A 21,247-nucleotide genomic window follows, 5' to 3' on the forward strand; every position below is an offset into this window, starting at 1 on the left:
AAAGTTCTATAAAAAATATTGACAAGAATGGAACCTAATGTCTAGTTATGATCAAGATTTGGGGATTTTTTTTCTAACTCAAAAAACACTCATTACACATATTTTCAATTATTATTTTCCACTTGTTACCCTTATCTCCAATCATTATTCTCATTTTTCTCTCTATCTTTTTCCACTCTTTAACTCTACTTCCAATCATTATTCTCATTAAAAAAATTCTCATTTTTTTATAAACTCATCCAAACACAGCATTAATTGATGATATGCACCGATATTTTTTTTTTTTTGTATTGTCAGATGTTGCGGATGACAAAAATCACACTTTATAAAAATATCGGTAACAATATATGACCAAAATAAATTTGTCTGAAAAGTTTGTAATAGATGAACTTGTTTCCATCACAATTGGGTCCAGTTTGTTTTTTAAAAAAAGGGGCCCAATTACGGATTACTTTCGGCCCACCGGACCAGCAGACACTAGAGGCAATTAGGGCTGCAAACGAGCCGAGCCGAGTTTTATTATGTTCAAGCTTGTTTATTAAGTTTTTAAAGAACACGAGCTCGAGCTCAGTGAAAATTTAACGAGTCGAGCTTGAGCCGAGCGTGCCTTGGCTTGACTCGAGCTCGAGCTTGTTCACGAGCCTCAACGGACCAACGAAAAATGTATATATATCATCGCATAAGTCTAATACAACCAAAAATATTTTGATTGTAAAGATATATATTTTTCATTTCCTATGGAGGGATGGTGTGCTGGTGTGCGTGTGCTCTCGCCTCCCTTGGTTGATTGGAAACTGAAAACGAAAAGAACAAATTATGAAATAACAATAAAAATTCTAAACTTAAGTATATATACCGCGGCTAGCGAGTTGACGTGAGCCGAGCTTATCCTAGCTCGAGCTCAGCTCGTTTTACAAAACGAGCTGACAAAATCGGTTCGAGCTTATTCGTTTAACTCCCGAGCCGAGCTTGAACGAGCCACTAACGAGCCGAGCTGCGAGCCGCTCGGCTCTGTTGGTTTGCAGCCCTAGAGGCAGTAGTCTCCGTCGTCTGCAGTTGCCTTCTTCATAGCAAACTATGTACAAATTGTGCACAGATTTCTTTGTGAGGCCTACCACGGGTCCCACATAAATCATCCGAGCCGTTCATTAAATGTAAAATATTTTTTCAAGAGTCCTTATAAAAAATAAGCTCAATCCAATACCTATAGGAGCCGTGCTAGAGGTACAGCAAAACTGGTACAAACAGCTTGCACAGATCCTTTTTGGACCCGTTTCGGGTTCCGCAAAGATGATCGGAGCCGCTCATTTTGTTCAAAATTTAATTTTTAGGGTTCCTATAAAAAATCATCTCAATCCGATATCGGAAAAGGGCGTTTACAAATCACCCAACTTTGCTTCAGAATTTGGGCAAATGAGCGGCTCCGATCATATTTGCGGGACACGAAACGGATCCAAAAAGGATCTGTACAAGCTGTTTGTACCAGTTTTGCTGTACTCATATCATTTCTGTACCTATAGGTGCTTCATCCAACCATCTAACTTTTCATTCAGATTTTCAGATAATGAAAAGTTATATAATTGGATCGAGCACCTATAGGTATCGGATTGAGATTATTTTTTACAGAGACCCTTAAAAAAATATTTTACATTTAATAAAATAAACGGCTCGGATAATTTGTTTAGGACCCATGGTGGATCCCATAATGAAATCTGTGCACAATCTGTGCACAGATTGTATGTGTGTGTAGACTTTTTGCTTCTCCATCGTGCTTTCAACCAAACCAACTTCTTTTTTTTTTGGGTGGAACAACCAAAAAACCAACCACCGACCAAGTACATGGAGTCCGTTAACACAATTGGTCAAATACGGATCAAAATGACCCGGATTGCATTTATTCCGGTTAACTTTGAGCCCATATTCCTTGCATATCAGAACTCATGGGCTGGCGGCCCAAAATTTTAACGTTTTCGGCGGATAAGCACTTCCTCAAAAATCAATTTCATGGGGAGAATATTAGGTCCAACATCGGTGCTGAGCATTTTTTTTTGTTGTACTTTGTTTTTTATATTAATATAATTGGAATGATTTTTTTTTATTCAACTTCAAATAAAATCTATGATTCTAATAAGGGGTTAGAGTTTTATTATTACAAAAAAAAAAGAGGTTAAAATTCCTATGAGGTTAAGTGGGGTTTTTTTTTTTCCGCTGTTAAAAAAAAAAAAGTGGAGTTTTTTTTTAGGGTTGTTCTTCTAAATAGTCACTTGGCTTATTTTTTTTGTCCTTATTCAAATTTTTTTCGTATTTATTAGTTTTTCGTCAATTTTTTTGAGGATTATTGCTTCTTCATGACAAGAGGAATCTAAAAAGTTAAAAATTACAATCGAAATTCAAATTTTTTTAAATAAAGACGAAAAAATTGGCTATTGGCTTATTTTCGTCTTTATTCAAAAAAATTAGATTTCGATTGTAATTTTTTACTTTTTAAATTTCTCTCGTCATGACGAATCAATAATCTCCAAAAAATTGACGAAAAACTAACAAATGCAAATTTTTTTTTGAATAAGGACAAAAAAATAAGCCAAGTAGCTTAAGTTAGAAGAATCTATTCTGCTTCAAATAGATTCTGAATCTAGAGAATCTATGGAGTGTGTCTATTGCATATTTGGATTGTGAATTAAATGAAATAGAAGTTGAAGAGTGGTGTTCGCCGTAAAAGAAGCAAAATAAGCTTTTTGATGTGAATTAGTCTATTTTTTCATCGACCAATGTGTATTGCTAGAATATATAGCAAGGAATATTTTTGTCTTCACGCAACTAACAATTTCTCAGAATATGTAGCAGGATCCAAATCGTAGGTTCTAAAAAAATCATTTTTTTGACCTTTAAAATAGTTTTCAAAAACGCTAGTATTTTTAGAATTAGTTGCTTCTAGAAATTTGCAACAAAAACCCAACTGTGGATTTTCAGAAGCTAGAATCCCATAATCTGTTGGTAAAAACAGGCGCGATACGCTTGTCCACCAATTTCCATTTAGCAAGAAAATAACAAATCAAAACCTTTAAAGGTCAGGGTTTTTTTTTTTTTTTAAATGGGGAACCAATTCTTTAATTACTAGGTGCTTGATAGAATCATTAAACCTTCTTTCCCACCTCCGATTTAGGGATAAGTCCACTATACATATTTCATAAGTCCACACAACTTAAACCCTAAGATATCCTATGAAAGCGCCTAAAACCCTAAACCCTATGAAAGTGAATAAACCACTAAAACCATAAAATAGAAAAATACACCCTAAAATCCTATAAAAGTACGTAAATACTAGGATACCCTACGCTAGGGTAATCTACACATACCCTAAGATACCCTATCCTATAATAAAAAAAGTGCACCCTAAAATCTTATAAAAGTCTAAACCCTAGGTATCTTACCATACTTTAGGGTGTCCTAAAATGGACTTGAAACTTTACAAAATTAATAGGTGGACTTGTGAGCTTGTGAAATTCACATAATGGACCTAAGACTAATTTTCTATTCTTTTAAACCATCTTTGAAAGGCAGTGTGTATAGATTATTAATACACAAAGCAAATAGAATGCGTAATGTTTAGTTTTTTTCATCGACAAGTTATGGTAGCTGGCATGATTGATGAGTCTTCGCAAGTGTGGGTATCATGGAGCTAGTTTGTCACTGCAATGATAGACTGATTAGTGGCTTACAATCAAAGCAATCACGTTTTCAATTAATTGACCCCATACAGTAGAACAAGTAATGGGAAAATTCCCAGGAGACGGCAAAAAAAAAAAAACTACTTAGAGGTGAAGGGTCACAGACTCACAGTTCAATACATACTTGAGAGATTAGGTGGCATTTGGTTGGAGATAAAAGGTTTGAACATTCGTGAATGTTGAGTCTGGTGTCAAATAAACGAGTAAAGTTTAGTTCTTGATAATACTGAGAGTGACTTTGTTGGTTTCTGATTTAAGCTTTTACGGGTCTGGGTATGATCAATACATATTGGGCATAAATTTGTGGTGGGAATTCTGCGGTTTCTCTTTTGACATATTGGGTGGTGTTGTTGCACAGGTAATCAATACAACTTATCTTATAATACAAAACTCCCAACAAATAGCACTAGAGCAAATGCCTGAAGATTTATAGACGGACTTCTCTTGGGCCTACATACAATTAGAGCTGGTCATTGGACACGAAACACGATAACACGGCATAAATCAGACACGAAGTTTGTGGATTAGGGTTGACCATTTTTGACATAAAATACAAAAATGACACGACTCGAGAACACGAATTCTAAATGGGTCGGGTTTGGATTGAACACGCGAGATACGAAATTGACACGACCAACACGATTACTTATCCGTGTCACCCATTAACACGACACGACACGATCCGAACACGTGTATATATATATATATATATATATATATATACACACACAGTCAGTCTCAAATGAGGGAGTCCTTATTTTAGTTAAAATGCAGACCTCCTCATTTCTTCCATTTTTCGATCGAATTTCGATGATCCGAGCCGCTCAATGTGTTCAGAACATGATTTTAAGGGTACCCGCAAGAAATCGGCAAAAAAAATGACCGGGAAGGGCTTCATCCGAGCAGTTTTTGTTAAAACCGTTCGATAAAAAATAAACAAAAACTGCTCGGATGAAGCATTTTCCGGTCATTTTTTTTGTTGATTTTTCGCGGGTACCCTTAAAATCACTTTCTGAACACATTGAGCGGCTCGGATCATCGAAATTCAATCGGGAAAGGGAGGTCCGCATTTTATTAAAATGAAGTGGTCCTTACGGGAGACGGACTGTATAAAGTATATAGTAGACCACTATTCCACAAATTGACTTGTATTTTTCTACAGTATTTTTCCTACACAAACAAACCACTATTCCACAAATTGACTTGTCCTATGGATTTAAAAAATTAGTATAAAGTATATAGTAGACTTGGGCAACTGACACAAAACACAATAACACGTTACAAACCTGATACGAAATTAGCGGGTTATGGTTGACTATTTCTGATACGAAGCACGAAAATGACACGACTCGAAAACACGAATTCTAAATGGGTCGGATTCGAGTTGTGTGATTTGTGACACGAATCCGGCTGACTCGACACGAGCACGACCCGTTACCCAGGTCTACTTACAATGAGTAGTCTTATATCGAGAAGTTTCGGCGGAGGGGAAAAATCGATGCTAGCTTTCGATAAGAGTTATGGTATAGTGTAGGGGAATAGGTAAACTCTCAAACAAGTTGGCTGTCCGTGGAGAGTATGTTGGATGACTCCCGATCAATATAACAGGTGCGCTGAGTAAGCATGGTTTGAAAATAATTTTGGACAGTAATAAATTAAGATAAACGGAGCAATTTTTGCTAATTTCAGTTGGGCAGTGGACAATCCACACATATTGCAAAAAAAGTAGTATCTACGTAATAAGGGATAACGGTTTTTGAATCTTATCTTCTCTCTATAAATCCTAATCATTAATTTGCTCCATAAATTCTACGGCTCTCCCTTTCTCTCTCAAACAATATTAATTGCACAATTGTCACTAATTAAATCTCACGTTGCGCCGTGCCTTTAGGCACGGGCAAACCCTAGTAGCTAGTACTATAATGGAAAGGATTGTTGGAGTGTATAGGTAAAAATTGAATAGGAATTAAAAAGTTAGGTAACTTATTTTTTTTGTCTTTATATTCAATTTTTTTTTTAATATTTGTTTGTTTTGCGTTAAACTTTTATGACTTATTGATTCATCTCGTCGAGGATAATCGAAAAAGTAAAAAAGTACTATCAAAACTCATAAATTTTTGAATAAAGACAAAAAAAAACTCATAATTTTTTATTTATATTTTTGTTTTTGTTCAAAAAATTTGAGTTTCGATTATACTTTTTTACTTTTCTGATTCCTCTCGACGAAACAAATCAATAAGTCACAAAAGTTTGACATAAAATAACAAATGCAAATATTTTTTAAATAAAGACCAAAAAAATAAGTTATTATTTAACTTTTAAAACTAAATCCAACTACGCTTTTATTAGGTATTTTAGCTCCCCATCAACAAATTAATAAATTATTTTTGGGTCAAAAGAAACAATTCCGAGAGCTGCTTTTCCCACCCCCTTTGACACAGCCCCCTCCCGACCCCACCCCCTCCTTCCCGTTTTACCCCCTCCCCCGCACTCCTTCTTTTTCTTTTCTTCTTCTTCTTTTTTTTTTCTTCTAATTTTCAATTTTTCCTTTATTTGCTTTATTTCCCATTTTTCCTCCTCTTTTTTTTTTGTTAACTAAAATTCTATTTTCAATTAACCACCATAATACCATATTTAAGATCAACGCTCTGCGCCCAAGCTAATATATTTCTGCTTTCAAAAATCTATATAAAAAAATGAATATATATATATATAAGTACAACATTAACCAGCTCAACGAGCACCCTAAGACTCCTTATTTAGTTTAGAGCTCTTAGGGTGCCCATTGAAAGGTCTTAGAGCCAAAAATTTATTAGAACCATTTAGGATGAAATGATTAGAAAAATAACATCTTTGCACTGATTCAAACGGATTGAAAATTAAAACACTTATTTTTTTAAACCGTTTATATATTAAAAAATATAGTTAAAAATTAATCTAACTATTTTTTTCCTTTTTTTCTATATATATATATATATATATATTAAAAAATATAGTTAAAAAAAAGTATTTCAATTTTCAATCCATTTAAACAGAAGCAAAGTGACAAGAGTAATAATAAGAATGCTCCGAATCACTCTCAGCAACAACAGGTGCAGCAGATGTCTCGTGCACCTCACCTACATTCAAACATTTCTTATGTTAATTAGTTAAGGTGGTTAGTAGTGCTAAGCGGTTAGTAGTGCTAAGTGTGCCAGCTGTATTTGTTAGCTTCTGTTGTACGCAGTTAGGGAGAGTTGTATACATACTCTCTGATGTAATCAATTCAATCTAAGGCCATTCACAGTGGTATAATCAAAAGTCAGTTATTATTAAAGTTAACAATATTTGTGCAAAAAATGACTCACAATGGTATAATCAAACTTAGCAACATCCTTATAAATAATCAAATTTTGGGCTTTGGATAATCAAAACTAGCAACATTTTTCAATAATTAAAATTTGTGAACCCCACACTACATAAGTTAATTGGTTCTAAAATTTATATACGGGTGTATTTCAACTAGTATTTTCTTCTTCTCTTCTTCACTTGCTCTATATCTTTTTCACTTCAACCACAAATTGTCTCTTTCTTTTCCTCCAAAAATGAAGCACATATTTCTCGATCATCTACAATTTAACTCATCGTTGCCGGATTAAGGTATTTCACTCTTTTTTCCCGTTTTTATTTTAGGCTGCATTCTTATGAATTTAATTTAACAAAAGTGCTACACACACAACGGTTGTGTAAAACACAACACACAATCAATCTTTAGCCGTCCATTACTGTAATAAATGGTCAGGATTCGCTCAAACTCTTCTCCATAAAAATTAAACTTTTCCTTGGAATAGTTTTTATAAAATCTAGACCGTTCAAATACATCTGGACGGTCAAAATTACATACACAACCAACACAACGGTTGTGCAAGTAGCATTTTTGTTATCTTAAACTTAACTTAAATCTGAAAATTGTCTTTATTTGAATTTTTTCCCATTTGTTTGTTTTGCACCAAATTTTTATGGGTTATTGATTCGTCTCGACTAGAGGAATTAGAAAAGTATTTTTTTTTTACTTTTACCCAAGTATTTTGAGAACTAATCACTTTTTAGCAAAAAAAAAAAAGAGATTTTTTTGACTAAAAAATGGTTATTCCTTTTTTGTTTCTCCTCCTATGGTTGAGCAAATGAAGAACCTTGCAAAATAAAAAGAAGAAGAAGAAGAACCTTGCATTCTTTTCCAAATTCAAGAACACGTCTGATTTTTTTTGAAAGATTAAGAGAGTGGTGGATTTGTGATATAGGTTATAGAAATAGGAAGAAAAAAAAGTTTCGGTATAGTTTTGATATATAGATAACACTAGGAAAAACACCATATGTTCGATATATTTTTGCCAAAAAAAAAACGTAATGGAGGGAAGTGAATGGCAGAAAACAGATGGGGAGAGAGAGATTGTGTGAAATTGTAGTGGACTTCTTATTTTGGTTATGGACTAGAAGTGACCATTGTAAACCTCAATATTGTTAAGCTGAGCAACCTCTTAAATGAATAATCAAAAGCTGACGTGTCAACTTTTGATTATCCATTTTTGATTATACCACTATAGATGGCCTAAGAATGAAGATTTCTTAATTTCTCTTCACAAAGATGTTATTTTTCTAAACATTTCATCCGAAATGGTCGTAGTAAATTTTAGAATACACTTAGGCCTCGTTCCGCAACGCTAAATAAGTACTTATTTTTTAAGAAGGCAATTTCAAGCTCAAAAATGATGGGTTTATTGAAATCTAAAAATATGTAATATGTATCTTGTTTGAAAGATCTTATTGAGATCTTTAATATAGTGAAAAAAATTAAAAAATTATTTTTTATTTGCATTATTTTTGAGTTTGAAAATATGAAATAAGTACTTATTTTTTAAAAAGGTGTTCTGGAACGGGCTCTTATTTTTTTAAACTATTTTTTAATATATAAACGGTGTAAAAAAATAAGTGTTTCAATTTTCAATCCGTTTGAATCGGTTCAAAGATGTTATTTTTCTGATCATTTCATCCTAAATGGTCGTAGTAAATTTTTTGCTCTAAGGCCATTTAACGAGCATCCTAAAACTCCATATTTAGTTTAAAGTTCTTAGGATGCCCATTGAAAGGCCTAAGAGCCAAAAATTTACTACGACCATTTAGGATGAAATAATTAGAAAAATAACATCTTTGAACCGATTCAAACGGATTGAAAATTGAAACACTTATTTTTTTACACAGTTTATATATTAAAAAATAGTTAAAAAAAAGTGTAAAAAAATAAATGTAAAAAAATAAATGTTTCAATTTTCAATCCGTTTGAACCGGTAAAAATATGTTATTTTTCTAATCATTTCATCCTAAATGGTCGTAGTAAATTTTTGGCTCTAAGGCCATTCAACGAGCATTCTAGAATTCCTTATTTAGTTTAGAGCTCTTAGGATGCCCATTGAAAGGTCTTAGAGCTAAAATTTTATTACGACCATTTATGATGAAATAATTAAAAAAATAACATATTTGAACCGACTCAAACGGATTGAAAATTGAAATACTTATTTTTTTACACCGTTTATATATTAAAAAAATAATACTCCCTCCGTCCCTTATTTATAGTCCGGTATTCCATTTTGGGTTGTCCCTTAATAAGTGTCCATTTTGTAAAATTAGTGGGTAAAAGTTGGTGAATTGTCTATTTTGTCTTTAAAAGTATATTCCATTTTAAAAAGTAAGTGAATAAAAGTGTAATGATGATGGGTAAGTAGAAAAAATTGAGGAAAAAGTTGATGTAAAAAGTATAATAATGATGTCTTTTTAATAAGTTGGAATTACGAAGCAGGACACTTAAAAATGGACGGAGGGAGTAAGTGTAAAAAAATAAATGTTTCAATTTTCAATCCGTTTGAACCGGTACAAAGATGCTATTTTTCTGATCATTTCATCTTAAATAGTTGTAATAAATTTTTGGCTTCAAGACCTTTCAATGAATACCTTAAGAGAATCCTGAAACTAAATAATGAATCATAAGGTGCTCGTTGAAAGGCCTTAGAGCAAAAAATTCATTATGACCATTTAGAATAAAATGATCAAAAAAATACGATCTTCACCCCAATCAAATTAAATTGAAAATTGAAGCACTTAATTCTTGAATTATATTTTTTAATATAGAAATAATGTATTTATAAAAATTAAATAAATAAGATAAAAGTAATTAAATAAATTAAAAAATTAAAAACTGTGAGGGGGTAGTGCCGTAAAATGGAGGTGGGGCCGGGATGGGTGTGGTGTCAGGGGAGGGAGGAATAGCAATTTACTTCCAGAAAGTGGTGTCAGTTACAAGTACACCAACGTGGGACTTACAACCAAAGTCGACATTATAATAAAGTCCAATTGCCACACAATTCTTCATGATTATTATTGACCAGATTTGGAAAAAAATGTTACTCTAATTCCAAGTCGGCCACCATACCAAGGATACATTTCGTGCTGGTCTGCATACTTCATTTGGTTCAACGTGCGTTTGGTAAAAATCTATGATAAAAACAAAAGAAGTGCAAAAAACCGAAAAATAAATAGAAAAAAGTGTATGTCTATTGAAACGAAAATGTTATCGGAAAATTATGTTTGTACCTACTTCATTTCATATAAACGCGCTCTATAATCTGCCTTCTAATAATATACTTTGAAAATTCTATTGTGTAATTTTAATTGCTAATATTGAACAAATTCCGAAAATATGTTTTAGACAAATTGAGTGCAAAACGATTTCTCTATTCTTCTCTCCGTTATGGGCTAGAATGTAGTTAAAAACAGAAACCTAAAACGGCTCCATGGCAAGAACAATTAACTCCTTTTTTTTATTATAACTCGAAATGACCAAAACCAACCAATTTTGACTTGGTTAACGTTTTGGACTAAGCTCTTGTCTAGTTTTTTTAACCATTCCGTCCGGTGGGTTTTGTGTGCCAAAGATGAGCCCATGACAACAAATATAGCCGTTGATTTTGTACGTCAGTAAAAAGATTGATCCATCGAATATTAATTTCTTCATTAAGGTCCCGTTTGATAACGGATTTGGGGGTTGGGATTGGAGTAGTAATCCCATGGGACTATTAATATTCTGTTTGGTAACAAAAAAAGATTCGGACTATTAAACTGTTGGGATGTCCAATCCGATCTTTAGGGGTATTAGCAAGGTATTCGTAGTCTAATCCCAACTCATTATCATTATTAATTCCTTCTCATTATCAATTTCTTCTATCAATCCAATCTCATCATCCAATTCCATCTCAAACAAACATGATATTAATAATCCCATCATATAATTCCATCCCAAACAAACATACTCATTACCAATCCCTTCGCATTATCAATCTCAATGCTAATCCTATCTCCTTACGGATTTCATCCATCTATCATTGTTATCAAACGAGGCCTAAAGAAATGGGTTTTGCGCAAGAAAAAAACAAAACAATAATACAATAAAGAAAAATTATACCCAATTTTTTTAACCATCACACTCATTTTACACATTCAGTTAACACAAGTATTGGGGCCCACACATTAGTGATGCAAACGTGTGGGGTCCAACACTTTTGTAAGTGTGTATTTTGGGAATGGAAGATGCTGTTAAGCATTTACTGGTAGAGCGGTCGATTCGGCCGCTCATCTCTGCAATTGCAGCTCGAATTTTAACCGAGTAATGAACGATTTCAAATTTGTATGCGAGTTATATGTGCTCATGTTCGATCTGAGCTATCCGTGCCGAAATTAACGGCCGAATTGGCCGCGTAGTGCCTGTCCAGTAGAGAGCTGCTCAGTAACATCTTCCAGATCCATGTATTTGAGTGTACAAAAGTGAGTGTGTTTGTAAGATTGTTGAATTAAAACTGCCTACACGAACGACGAATCTGTTTTGGTTTGGTTATACAGCAAATAATCCGATTTCCCGCGTCACTACTACAGTCCTCGATTCCTTCCCCGCTCTGCTCACCAACTTCACCTCTCTGTCTATCTATCTATCTATCTATTCCTTGCTTGCGCTATTTGACCAACTCCACTTCCCCACTTGACCCCACCATCTCAACCCTCTCTCTCTCTCTCTCTCTCTCTCATCTCTCTCTCTTCCTCTGAAACCTCTCTCCCTCCCTCCCTCTCCCATATGTCGAGCTTCTCCCATCCCCTGATCAGCCATGCCGTTTCTCTCTCTACTCATCTTGCTCTTCTTCTTCTCCTCTCTCCTCTCCTGCTCCCTCTCTCAACCCCTCAGAGGTAACCATCTCTCTCTCTCTCTCTCTCTCTCTCTCTCTCTCTCTCTCTCTCTCAGTGTACACCCACGCACATAATACACACACACAACACGAGTTCTGTGTTTGTGGATCCGATTAATTTGATTTCTGCATTCGTATCCCCATTTTTCTCTGTACATTTCCAAAATTTTGATACATAATACCCCATAAATAGTTCGAGTGATCGCAGATTAATATTTTTTGTTCTGTTCTCATAACCAAGCATGGCAAATTCTCATGTCACCATCGGTAATAAATGATTTCCCCCCTTTTTTCAAAGAGCTAATTTGAATGAATCTACCCCTCCTTGATTTTTCTCATTCTGAGAATAAACTTACTATTGAATTGAATGGGTTAAAATTAATTTCATCGACAAAGAATCGAACGATAAAATGTAGAACCTATAATGAAAAAGATAATATGAATTACTTCACTAGTCTTAAAATCGAGTTTTAGACCGGTTCAGAGTCATCGTGAAATAACTTATTTTCTTCTCATTCATTTAAGCTACTAATAATACGTGAATGAACTTAGTGTAAATTTTTTCATATTTTCCTAATAAAAAAATGGCAATAGGAATTCCTAGTCTCGAAATCGAGTTCTAAAACAATCTTCTTCTTTTTTTTCCCTTCTAATTCATTCAAGAGATTATTTGAAAGTATCAAATGAGTTAATATTAGTAACATAAATTAAGTCAAAGTTTGTATTGATAGATTTGAAAAATTCCTAATCAGTTGATTTATTATTCCAAAAATATCAGGTGTATTCATTGACTGCGGCGCCACCGTACCGTCGCTAGTTGACGGCCGCCAATGGCTGCCCGACGCCGATTTCACAACCGCCGGAACTCCAAAAACCCTAACCCTACCCGTCCTCTACCCAATCCTCTCCACCGCCCGATCATTTCCACTAGACCAAAACCTCCGCCGGAAATTCTGCTACGTGGTGCCGGCGTACCGCACGGGGAAATACCTAATCAGGACCACGTACTTCTACGGCGGAATCAACGGCCGCGATTCGCCCCCGGTGTTCGATCAAATCGTGGACGGAACGTTTTGGGGGGTGGTGAATACCACGGAGGATTATGTGAAGGGGGCCGCGTCGTATTACGAGGGGGTTTTCGTTGCCCAAACGAAGTCGATTAGTGTTTGTGTCGCTGCGAATACGTATACGGATTCGGACCCGTTTGTATCGGCGCTGGAGATCGTGGCTTTGGCTGATTCGCTGTACAATTCGACTGATTTTGGGAAGTTTGGTCTGAGCTTGGTTGCGAGGCACAGTTTTGGGTACAATGGAGCTATCATTCGGTGAGTTGTCTTCTATGTGTTCGTGAATTTGTCAATTAGCATTGGCGGCTCCGCTATTAATTGTTCAGAATGTGCTAAAATTTTTAAAATTTTAAGCATGTAATTTGATTTTTCTTTAGCATTGTTTGCACTGGATCAGCAGTAAAAAAGTCAAAGCAAATAAAATTCAGTTAAGTTTGTGAATAATTAGTTAATATAGCTCAACAAAATAAAATAAACTAGGCTCGATAAATTTCTAACTAAAATAAAAGTATTTTGGTTTATATATATAGGGTTTTTGTATCATAAAAATTTTCTAGACGTTTTTGTCACCACTCAACTCAAATTCTGGAGCCACCCCTTTATGTTGCTCTCGTGGTATGTCTGTCTAGGGAATTTTGTTTTAGTTTAGCAGAATTAGTTGTTTGGGATGATTGTTTGGGAGCCTATTAGCTTGAGTAGATATCAGGTACCAGGGTAATAACGTGTAAGAGAATACAAGTATAAGAATTACATTAAACTGGAAGCAACTCCATAATCACTATAAGCCCAACTCTCCTACAATCGCATTATAACTGTTTGTTTGTATCGGGATTGACCAATGTATCCAAATCTATGTTAGGAGAAAATGCTAAATTGCTAATATCTCAGCAAATTTTGTATTGGAACGCACGTTCCAAAATGTGGTACAACTGCGTTTCAAGAGAGTGAATTTAGCGATCCTTAGCGATCCCGATGTTTTCCCTTGCAAAATTAGAGATTGCTGCTCTAGCTAGACAAATCACAAGAATACTTGGTTGTAATGCTTCTAAAATTGTGATTTACATGCATAAGTGGACTAATGATGCTACATTTATCAGAAGGTTACCTCCTGATATAAATACGTTCTTACATTATAGTCTACAGAAGCCTACTTTACCACACCTCAATTTAAAGTACCGTAACGCACCATGTTCCCGAACCCATTTCTGGTACAACGTTCCATGTTCCTAGGTAACATAGATCCAAATTTTGAGAATCTAGAAGAATCATCGGTTTTGGACGATTGTTAGTGAGCCTATTAGGTTGCATAAAAATAGTCGGTATTAGGGGATACGATGAGGTGGTATCAGCTATGATGCACGGTTACGGATACCGACACGGGAATTCTAAAAAAATAGGGACACGGACGGGGGACACGCCATGTGTATATTTATTTATATAAATAAATAAATAATTATAGTTTGACACCCAAAAAATTTTAAAAAATTACAATGTGGTCATTTTTGAAAAAATTACAGTTTGACCCCTGATTTTTTAAAAATTACAGTTTGGGCCCTTGAAATTTACAGCTTGGCCCTTGCCGTGTCCTCAGCTGTGTCCCCCGTGTCCGCAGCCGCGTCCCCCTAAAATAATTATATTAAATTGTGGGACACGTTGTGTGTCCCATACGTGTCCTCTTATCCGATACTGCGATACTTCGACCTCTAGAGGTGTCGGTGCTTCATACCTATCAGTAATTCCAGTAAGGTTTTGTGTGTATTGGGATTTACCAATTTGTTCAAGTTTGGTTTGATAATCTAGCAGAACTAGCTGTTTTTGTTGGTTATTGAGCCTGCAATAGTGGGTATGACAGAGATACCACGTGGCACTTTCACTGCCAATGTAAAAATCTCACATTTTGGTGCCCACTGCTACATGGTTGGGTTAGTGTGTGACAAAAGTGTACCATGAAGTTCGATTTTTGGTTTGTTATTGGACAGTGATACCAAGGAGATGATTTCACGGTTGTACTCAATGTGTGTCCATTATTTTAGCACAACCCTTGTATGATGATGCTGGCTCTGGGTTTGCTTGCCAGGTTCACTTAATGCAAGGGAGCAAGTGAATATTGTCCATCCTTCATATAGACATGGAGCAAACATAAAATGTGCAGGAGTGGGATTATTGCCGAGTTTTGTTGTGTTTATAAATTACTTAACTTGCTTTTCCGAGGGGAGAAAAGTTAGCTTCTAAGTATAGAACATAAGCCAAATTTTTTTTTTTTTTTTTCTTTTTTCCCCCTTTCCTCTGTTTAGCTGTACTTGCTTTTAGTATGCCTCTGAAAAGCAAGAGATCAATTCAACATCTTGAGCAAGATCGTGTCTAAAGTAAAGGGAGGCTAGAATTTAACAACTTAGAAAATCCTTGGCAATCTTGAATCTAATGTTGTTCTAAGGTGTAAGTGTAACAAACATGGGTTTTCTTATAATGTTAAGATTGGCATCAAAGCTGTTGTACATTGGCTAACTTCGAGTGTTTAAAAACGCCAGATATCCTGATGATATATTTGATCGCTTCTGGGAGCCATTTGGAGAAAATAATTCAACCATTTCTTGGGGCAGAGATGTTTCTGTTTCTGGTTTTTGGAATCTTCCCCCTTTGAAGATATTCCAGACAGAGTTGACAACTAGCCAACTGGGACCAATGGAGTTACAGTGGCCTCCAACGTCTCTTCCAAGCTCGACATACTACATTGCTCTTTACTTTGCGGATGATCAGGATTCGTCTTCTGGAAACTCTAGGGTGTTCAATATAAGCATAAATGATGTAACTTATTACCATGATCTGAATGTGAATCCAGAAGGCTCTGTGGTTTTTGCAAATCAGTGGCCTCTTACTGGCCTTACAAAGATAACTATGGCTCCTGCCCCAGGATCAAATATTGGTCCCTTGATTAATGCAGGAGAGGTTTTCGATGTGCTGGTCCTCGGAGGAAGAACTCTTACAAGAGATGGTTTGTTCACTAAAACCCATTTTCTTTATCTATTTGCAACCAATGCAGCTTTATCTTGCAATTCCACTTACCAATTGGGTACATCTTAGATAAGGCAGCATGATATAATGGCAAAATTTGTATTTGACACTTAATGTGAAGGGAAATTATGATTGATGATGCTGAATCTTTCAGTCAAAGGTGCTGGGTTTTTTTTGATCGGCAAAAGGTGCTGGTTGTTCAGCATCATTTGTTAATTTTCCCCCCATTGAATTGGGTAGAAATTTGTATCTGTGAGTTGGCTATGGCTCATTCAGGCAGCTATCTATCATGTTAACGCTGCGAATAGGTATATTGGCCCAAAGTTTTGTGCATTCAACAACCACTTAGGCTTCAGTTGGTGGAGGGAGGAAGCAAAAGGGGGAGGGGATGGATTATCCCTCATTTGATAGGGAGGAAAGGAAGAGGTTAAGAGAAGATGAGTTTGAATAATACCCTCTACTCCCACTATTCCTTTCTGTGCACATGTGGACGTGGAGGAGGGAGGATTGGAGGGCACCTTCAACGTATTCTCATTCCAAACAATACCCTTGTGATAATGTGCATGGGTGCAAATAAAGTAACACAATTCCTTCCCTCCCTTTTTGCTTAACCTAACGGGTGGAGGAAAGACAATTTCTTTTTCCTTTCCTCGGGCTACACTTCACGCCTCCTATCTTATGCTTCAAATTTCCACTCCTCCTACCAAGTACCAAATGAAGCCTTAGAGAGGTGACTTGAATTTGTCTAGGAAAAGGTGTGAGATTTTATATTTTCTCTTGCAATACTCTTTTTCTCAAAAAATTTCTTGTTTTTTTTTTTCTATGAATAAAACAGTTTCCTGCATCGCCATCTGAACATAGAACTTGCATTTTCTGCTGCAGTAATTGCTTTGGAACAAGTGAAGAAAAGTTTCCAGAACCCTCCACTCGATTGGAATGGTGATCCATGTTTACCCCTTCAGTACACATGGACTGGAGTTACATGTTCTGAAAAACCCCGAATTCGTGTGGTTACATTGTGAGTGTCTACTATTGTTATACAAATAGTTTCTCTGAACAATTGTTGCGGTTACTTCATTTTTTACTGCACTATTCATTTTATCTTAACGATCTGCTTATATTGTTTCTATCTGTTACAGAAACCTTACAAGCATGGGTCTTTCGGGAACACTATCACCTTATCTTGCCAATTTTACTGCAGTGACTGACATGTAGGTGCACGAAAACTTTTGGCGCTGTTTGGATATATGCAGATTTTTAAATAGAGGGATTCGATCTTTGCAATTTCTTAAGTTTTAGAATTTTTGCTATAGGTAGCTTGTGAAACTAGAGTCAAAGATGGATTAGTAGGAGACTAGATGTATATCAGTGGGGTCATTGTATTGCGAAAATCCGCCAAGTGAAGGATTTCAAGTAACTATTCTATTCAAGGCTTATCTCAAATCCATCATGATAAAGCTCCCAAATTCATATCAAACTGCTCATGTAAATAATCAAACCTCTCTCTGGGCTACTCTAATTGCCTAATAATGACAAATCCCACCAATTTTGAAATCTTCATCTATCCAAACAGAGTTGTAGTTTTCTTTTCATTTCTTTACTCTAAGAACCAAGGGACAATATCTATTTTTTTGACAATCTGATTTTATCAACAGCTGGCTAGGAAACAACAGCTTGTCAGGAGATATACCTGATCTCAGTCGGTTAAAGAGATTACAGACATTGTAAGCGATGAGTTCTTATTCTGTCCTTATCCTTTGCTGTTTCATGTTTGTTGTGTACTTGCACTCAGTATTGATAGCTTACAATCACCATGAGTCCATGACAAACCAAATTAGCCTTCTCACTTCCAATGACGTGAACCTTTAGATTTCTCTATGCTTGTAGCATGATGACGAAAATTCCCATGTTTTTGAGAGTTCCTTCGGTACAAATTTCTGCTTGTGGGAATTATTTTTCAGTTGAAGGAACTGGGACGGAGAAGGTCAACAAATACTTTTGCATGTAGTATGTGCTTCTCTGATTTGTGTTTTCTTTCTTAATTAGACATTTGGAAGACAATCAGCTTACTGGCGAGATTCCCACATTGCTTGGAAACATTGACAACTTGCATGAACTGTAAGTTCTACTTTTGCAATAAAAAAAAAAACCATGTTGATTAATTTTTATAGCTTTCATTTTGCTAAATTCTTCTGTCTTTTGATTTCTGTTGGTTGTTCTATTGATTACACAACATTTTACCACCATTTTAGCTCTAAAATAGAGGAAATTTTGGGCGGCAAATGGTTCCTTCAACCACTTTTCATTCCTGCAGTCCTGCTATGAATGCTAAAAGCTCTAGGCTCTTGCAAATGGAATATTTCTATCTTGAATGAAGGTTCTAAGGTCACGACGAAACTTTTTAGAAGTCATGATGTTGAACTCCACGCACCCATTGCTTCACCATAGACTTGTGTTTAAAAAATTGCAGGATTGCTTCCCTTCCTCTAGTGCCCACTGCTCATAACCCAAACTAGACAATCCAAGTGATTAAATCCCATCTTCTATCAAGTAAAGATAAAAGATGTGAAATTATCAACTGTCCCCAAAGCTTAAACTGTTAGGAAAGTAGCCCAACAAGGTGTATCAGCTTTTATAAACTAGCTCTCATGTGCTCCCCCATGTCACACGGTTAGAGGTAAACACTGAATTGGGTGCAGAAATAACAAACAAAACGAGCTAATCTGGTGACAGTCGCGGACACAAGACTTGAATTTTGGATCTCTTGGATTCAAAGCCTCCAAAAGCTAAATGTGTGAACGTTTGGGCCCAACAATGTGTATTGAGCTATCCAATGCACTCTTCATACTGTTTTTTTTTCTTATATCTAACTTTTTTTGTAGTAGCGCAGAAATGTATATTTTTACTCGGTGGTGAAAATCTACATAGTGTTAGGCTCTATCATAATTCAATACTGCTAGCATTTCAGTTATGTGGATGTGAAAGCTAACAAGCTAAGATATTTTGCCTGTGGATGTAAACCTAGCTAGACCTTTGGTTTTCACTGGTACAACTTTGTTCATACAAGATGATAGGGACACACGTAGTAACTGACTTTTAATAAAGAGTTCTTTCGGCCAAAGCTTCCAAAACATACGGAAGATTGTTCCAGGTTTTTGAAATTTGTTAGGTTGCTATTTTTCATTCTGAATGAAAAGTTAATCTTATTTTGAATAGCCACGAGTCTTTTACCATGCATACTGCTGAGCTCCATATGCTAGGAGCACAATGGGAAACGTTCTCTGGATATCAAGAAGAAGTGCAGTAAAAATAGCAAAACATTTTGAACTTTCACTTTTTGTTTTCTTATTGGGTTACATATTTTTCTCGGTAAAAGGCTAAAAGAAAAGTACCTGTAACATTTATTGGTTACAATTGGGTTACATACTTGTTACCATTTACTTATATTGTTCTTGGCACGCCCGACTTACCCCTTTTTTTTTTTCGTTCTTCCAGTTTCTTGCAGGGTAATAACCTAACTGGTCAAGTGCCAAACAACCTTATTGGAAAACCTGGATTGAACCTCAAGTAAGTACAACAAAACTCACCATTTGAAGTTATTCAAATTGTCTATTCTTTCATCAGGGAATTTATGGATTTATAATTCCTCATTAGGACTTCTCCTGGGAATCAATTATTGTTGCCACCGCATTCTTGAGTCAACAGTCCATGCATCCAAGGTACATGTGACATGGCTGGATCAATGATCATCAATAGATTATGTCTTCACAGCTATTTCTTACATTCTGTTTTGAATCAACAAACAACCACAGAAGATTCTATGTGCAGCATTTTTACAACTGTTCCATACCAGATTCTCCAATCATCCATACCCTAATTGTAGGAAGTTTTCATGATTAGAACCTATGTAAATACAAGCTCCTCGATGCTTCTCGGATTCCCGGAATTCTAGTTGTGCCCACATATAGTAGTTTTTTTGTTTCTCCATTACATGAAATTGGAGTGGATTCTTGAGCTGTAAGCCAAAATTTGTTCATAGAAAGTTATTCGTTGATTGTTTTATATTGTAATTCTTTTTTTTTTTTTGGAAATGTATTTGTAGTTTGTGTGTAATGTAACATAGCTTGCAATTATTAGCTGAGTGATCTATTGGTGCTTAACTATTTTACAAAAGATGTACATTACTGATTTTACTGGAAACTGATTTTTTTGGGTTAAATATGAAAGTTTGTCCCATTTAGAAATTGGACCGGGCAACATATCTGACTACGAATGCTAAATTTGACCAGACATGCCAAATGGATGAAGTTGCATTTGAAATAGGTCCAACCAATGTGCCTATGATTATATAGGTGGCATTTGGCATGTGAAAAGAAAGGTGTCAATGAGTAAAAATATTCACACGTAATAAATTTAATGTATGGGTTGGAATGTGCATGTTTAAAGACGTCATATTATAACATATCAAAATTGTCAATTTTTTTTAACATGACAAATTCATTTAAAGTCAGAAGGTAGTAAACAGATTTTGTCACATAATAACAAGAATAAACTAAAACCACCAATTACCAAGACATCAAATTTGTCACATGATAACAAGAATAAACCAAAATTACCAATGACCAAGACACAAGGGCATGTTGCGAAGCAAATCAGAAAATGAGTACGCATATGGGGCCATTCACAAATGGGGTAGTATAGGACTCCTTAAGGAAATCCAGCTCAAAGCACAAGAGAAAACTCAAATGAAATCAACTACCCACTTACAAAGGGGGGAGAAGAAAAAAGAAAATGAAAGATCATAGCCAATTAGCCATCATTATTGTTGCCTGAAGCGTCGCGCTAGATTTGACAACTTCTTCGCTGGAAAAGGAGCCAAAGCCAAGCCACCTTCGCTACACAACATCGTCAAATCTGATCTCAATCTAAGGACGGAGTGAAGCCAGAGGAGATGTGAGTGGACCCGAGGGAGGGAGAGACAGTGGACGGAGGCTGGACGGAAGGGGAGAAGGTGGGGTTTTGCAAAAGCGAGGAGATGGAGCAGGGGTGGCCGGCCAAGCGCGGAGGGGAAGGTGGAAGAGGCGATGGCTCACCCCTTTTGAACCTTACTTTAGTGAAAAGTTTGAGAGATAGAGGAGAGATAGTGAGTTTGTGAAAATTGCCATGTGACATCTCC

General features: G+C 35.7%; 1 protein-coding gene across 2 annotated transcripts; it reads left to right on the forward strand.

The window, feature by feature from the left end:
• The first annotated feature begins 11,751 nt into the window (after positions 1-11,751).
• LOC131321640 (putative leucine-rich repeat receptor-like serine/threonine-protein kinase At2g14440) lies at positions 11,752-20,271 on the forward strand. Of its 2 annotated transcripts, XM_058352524.1 has the most exons (10): positions 11,779-11,993; positions 12,771-13,317; positions 15,588-16,051; positions 16,954-17,089; positions 17,211-17,282; positions 17,727-17,795; positions 18,118-18,189; positions 19,567-19,638; positions 19,726-19,790; positions 19,884-20,271. In XM_058352524.1, the coding sequence occupies exons 1-9, from the start codon at positions 11,915-11,917 to the stop codon at positions 19,766-19,768; spliced, it is 1,554 nt and encodes a 517-aa protein (XP_058208507.1). In that variant the 5' UTR covers positions 11,779-11,914; the 3' UTR covers positions 19,769-19,790; positions 19,884-20,271. The 2 variants fall into 2 exon arrangements, with proteins under 2 accessions (XP_058208506.1, XP_058208507.1); XM_058352523.1 differs by having other exon boundaries at positions 11,752-11,993; positions 19,726-20,271.
• The last annotated feature ends 976 nt before the right edge of the window (positions 20,272-21,247 follow it).

Source organism: Rhododendron vialii, chromosome 4a, assembly GCF_030253575.1.
Source record: "Rhododendron vialii isolate Sample 1 chromosome 4a, ASM3025357v1".
In the NCBI taxonomy this organism is placed as follows: Eukaryota; Viridiplantae; Streptophyta; class Magnoliopsida; order Ericales; family Ericaceae; genus Rhododendron; species Rhododendron vialii.

Coding starts and splice junctions, on each gene's coding strand:
- LOC131321640 (XM_058352523.1), top strand. CDS start 11,915: ATGCCGTTTCTCTCTCTACTCATCTTGCTCTTCTTCTTCTCCTCTCTC. Junction 11,994..12,770: donor CCTCTCTCAACCCCTCAGAG/GTAACCATCTCT, acceptor CAAAAATATCAG/GTGTATTCATTGACTGCGGC. Junction 16,052..16,953: donor AAGAACTCTTACAAGAGATG/GTTTGTTCACTA, acceptor TTTCTGCTGCAG/TAATTGCTTTGGAACAAGTG.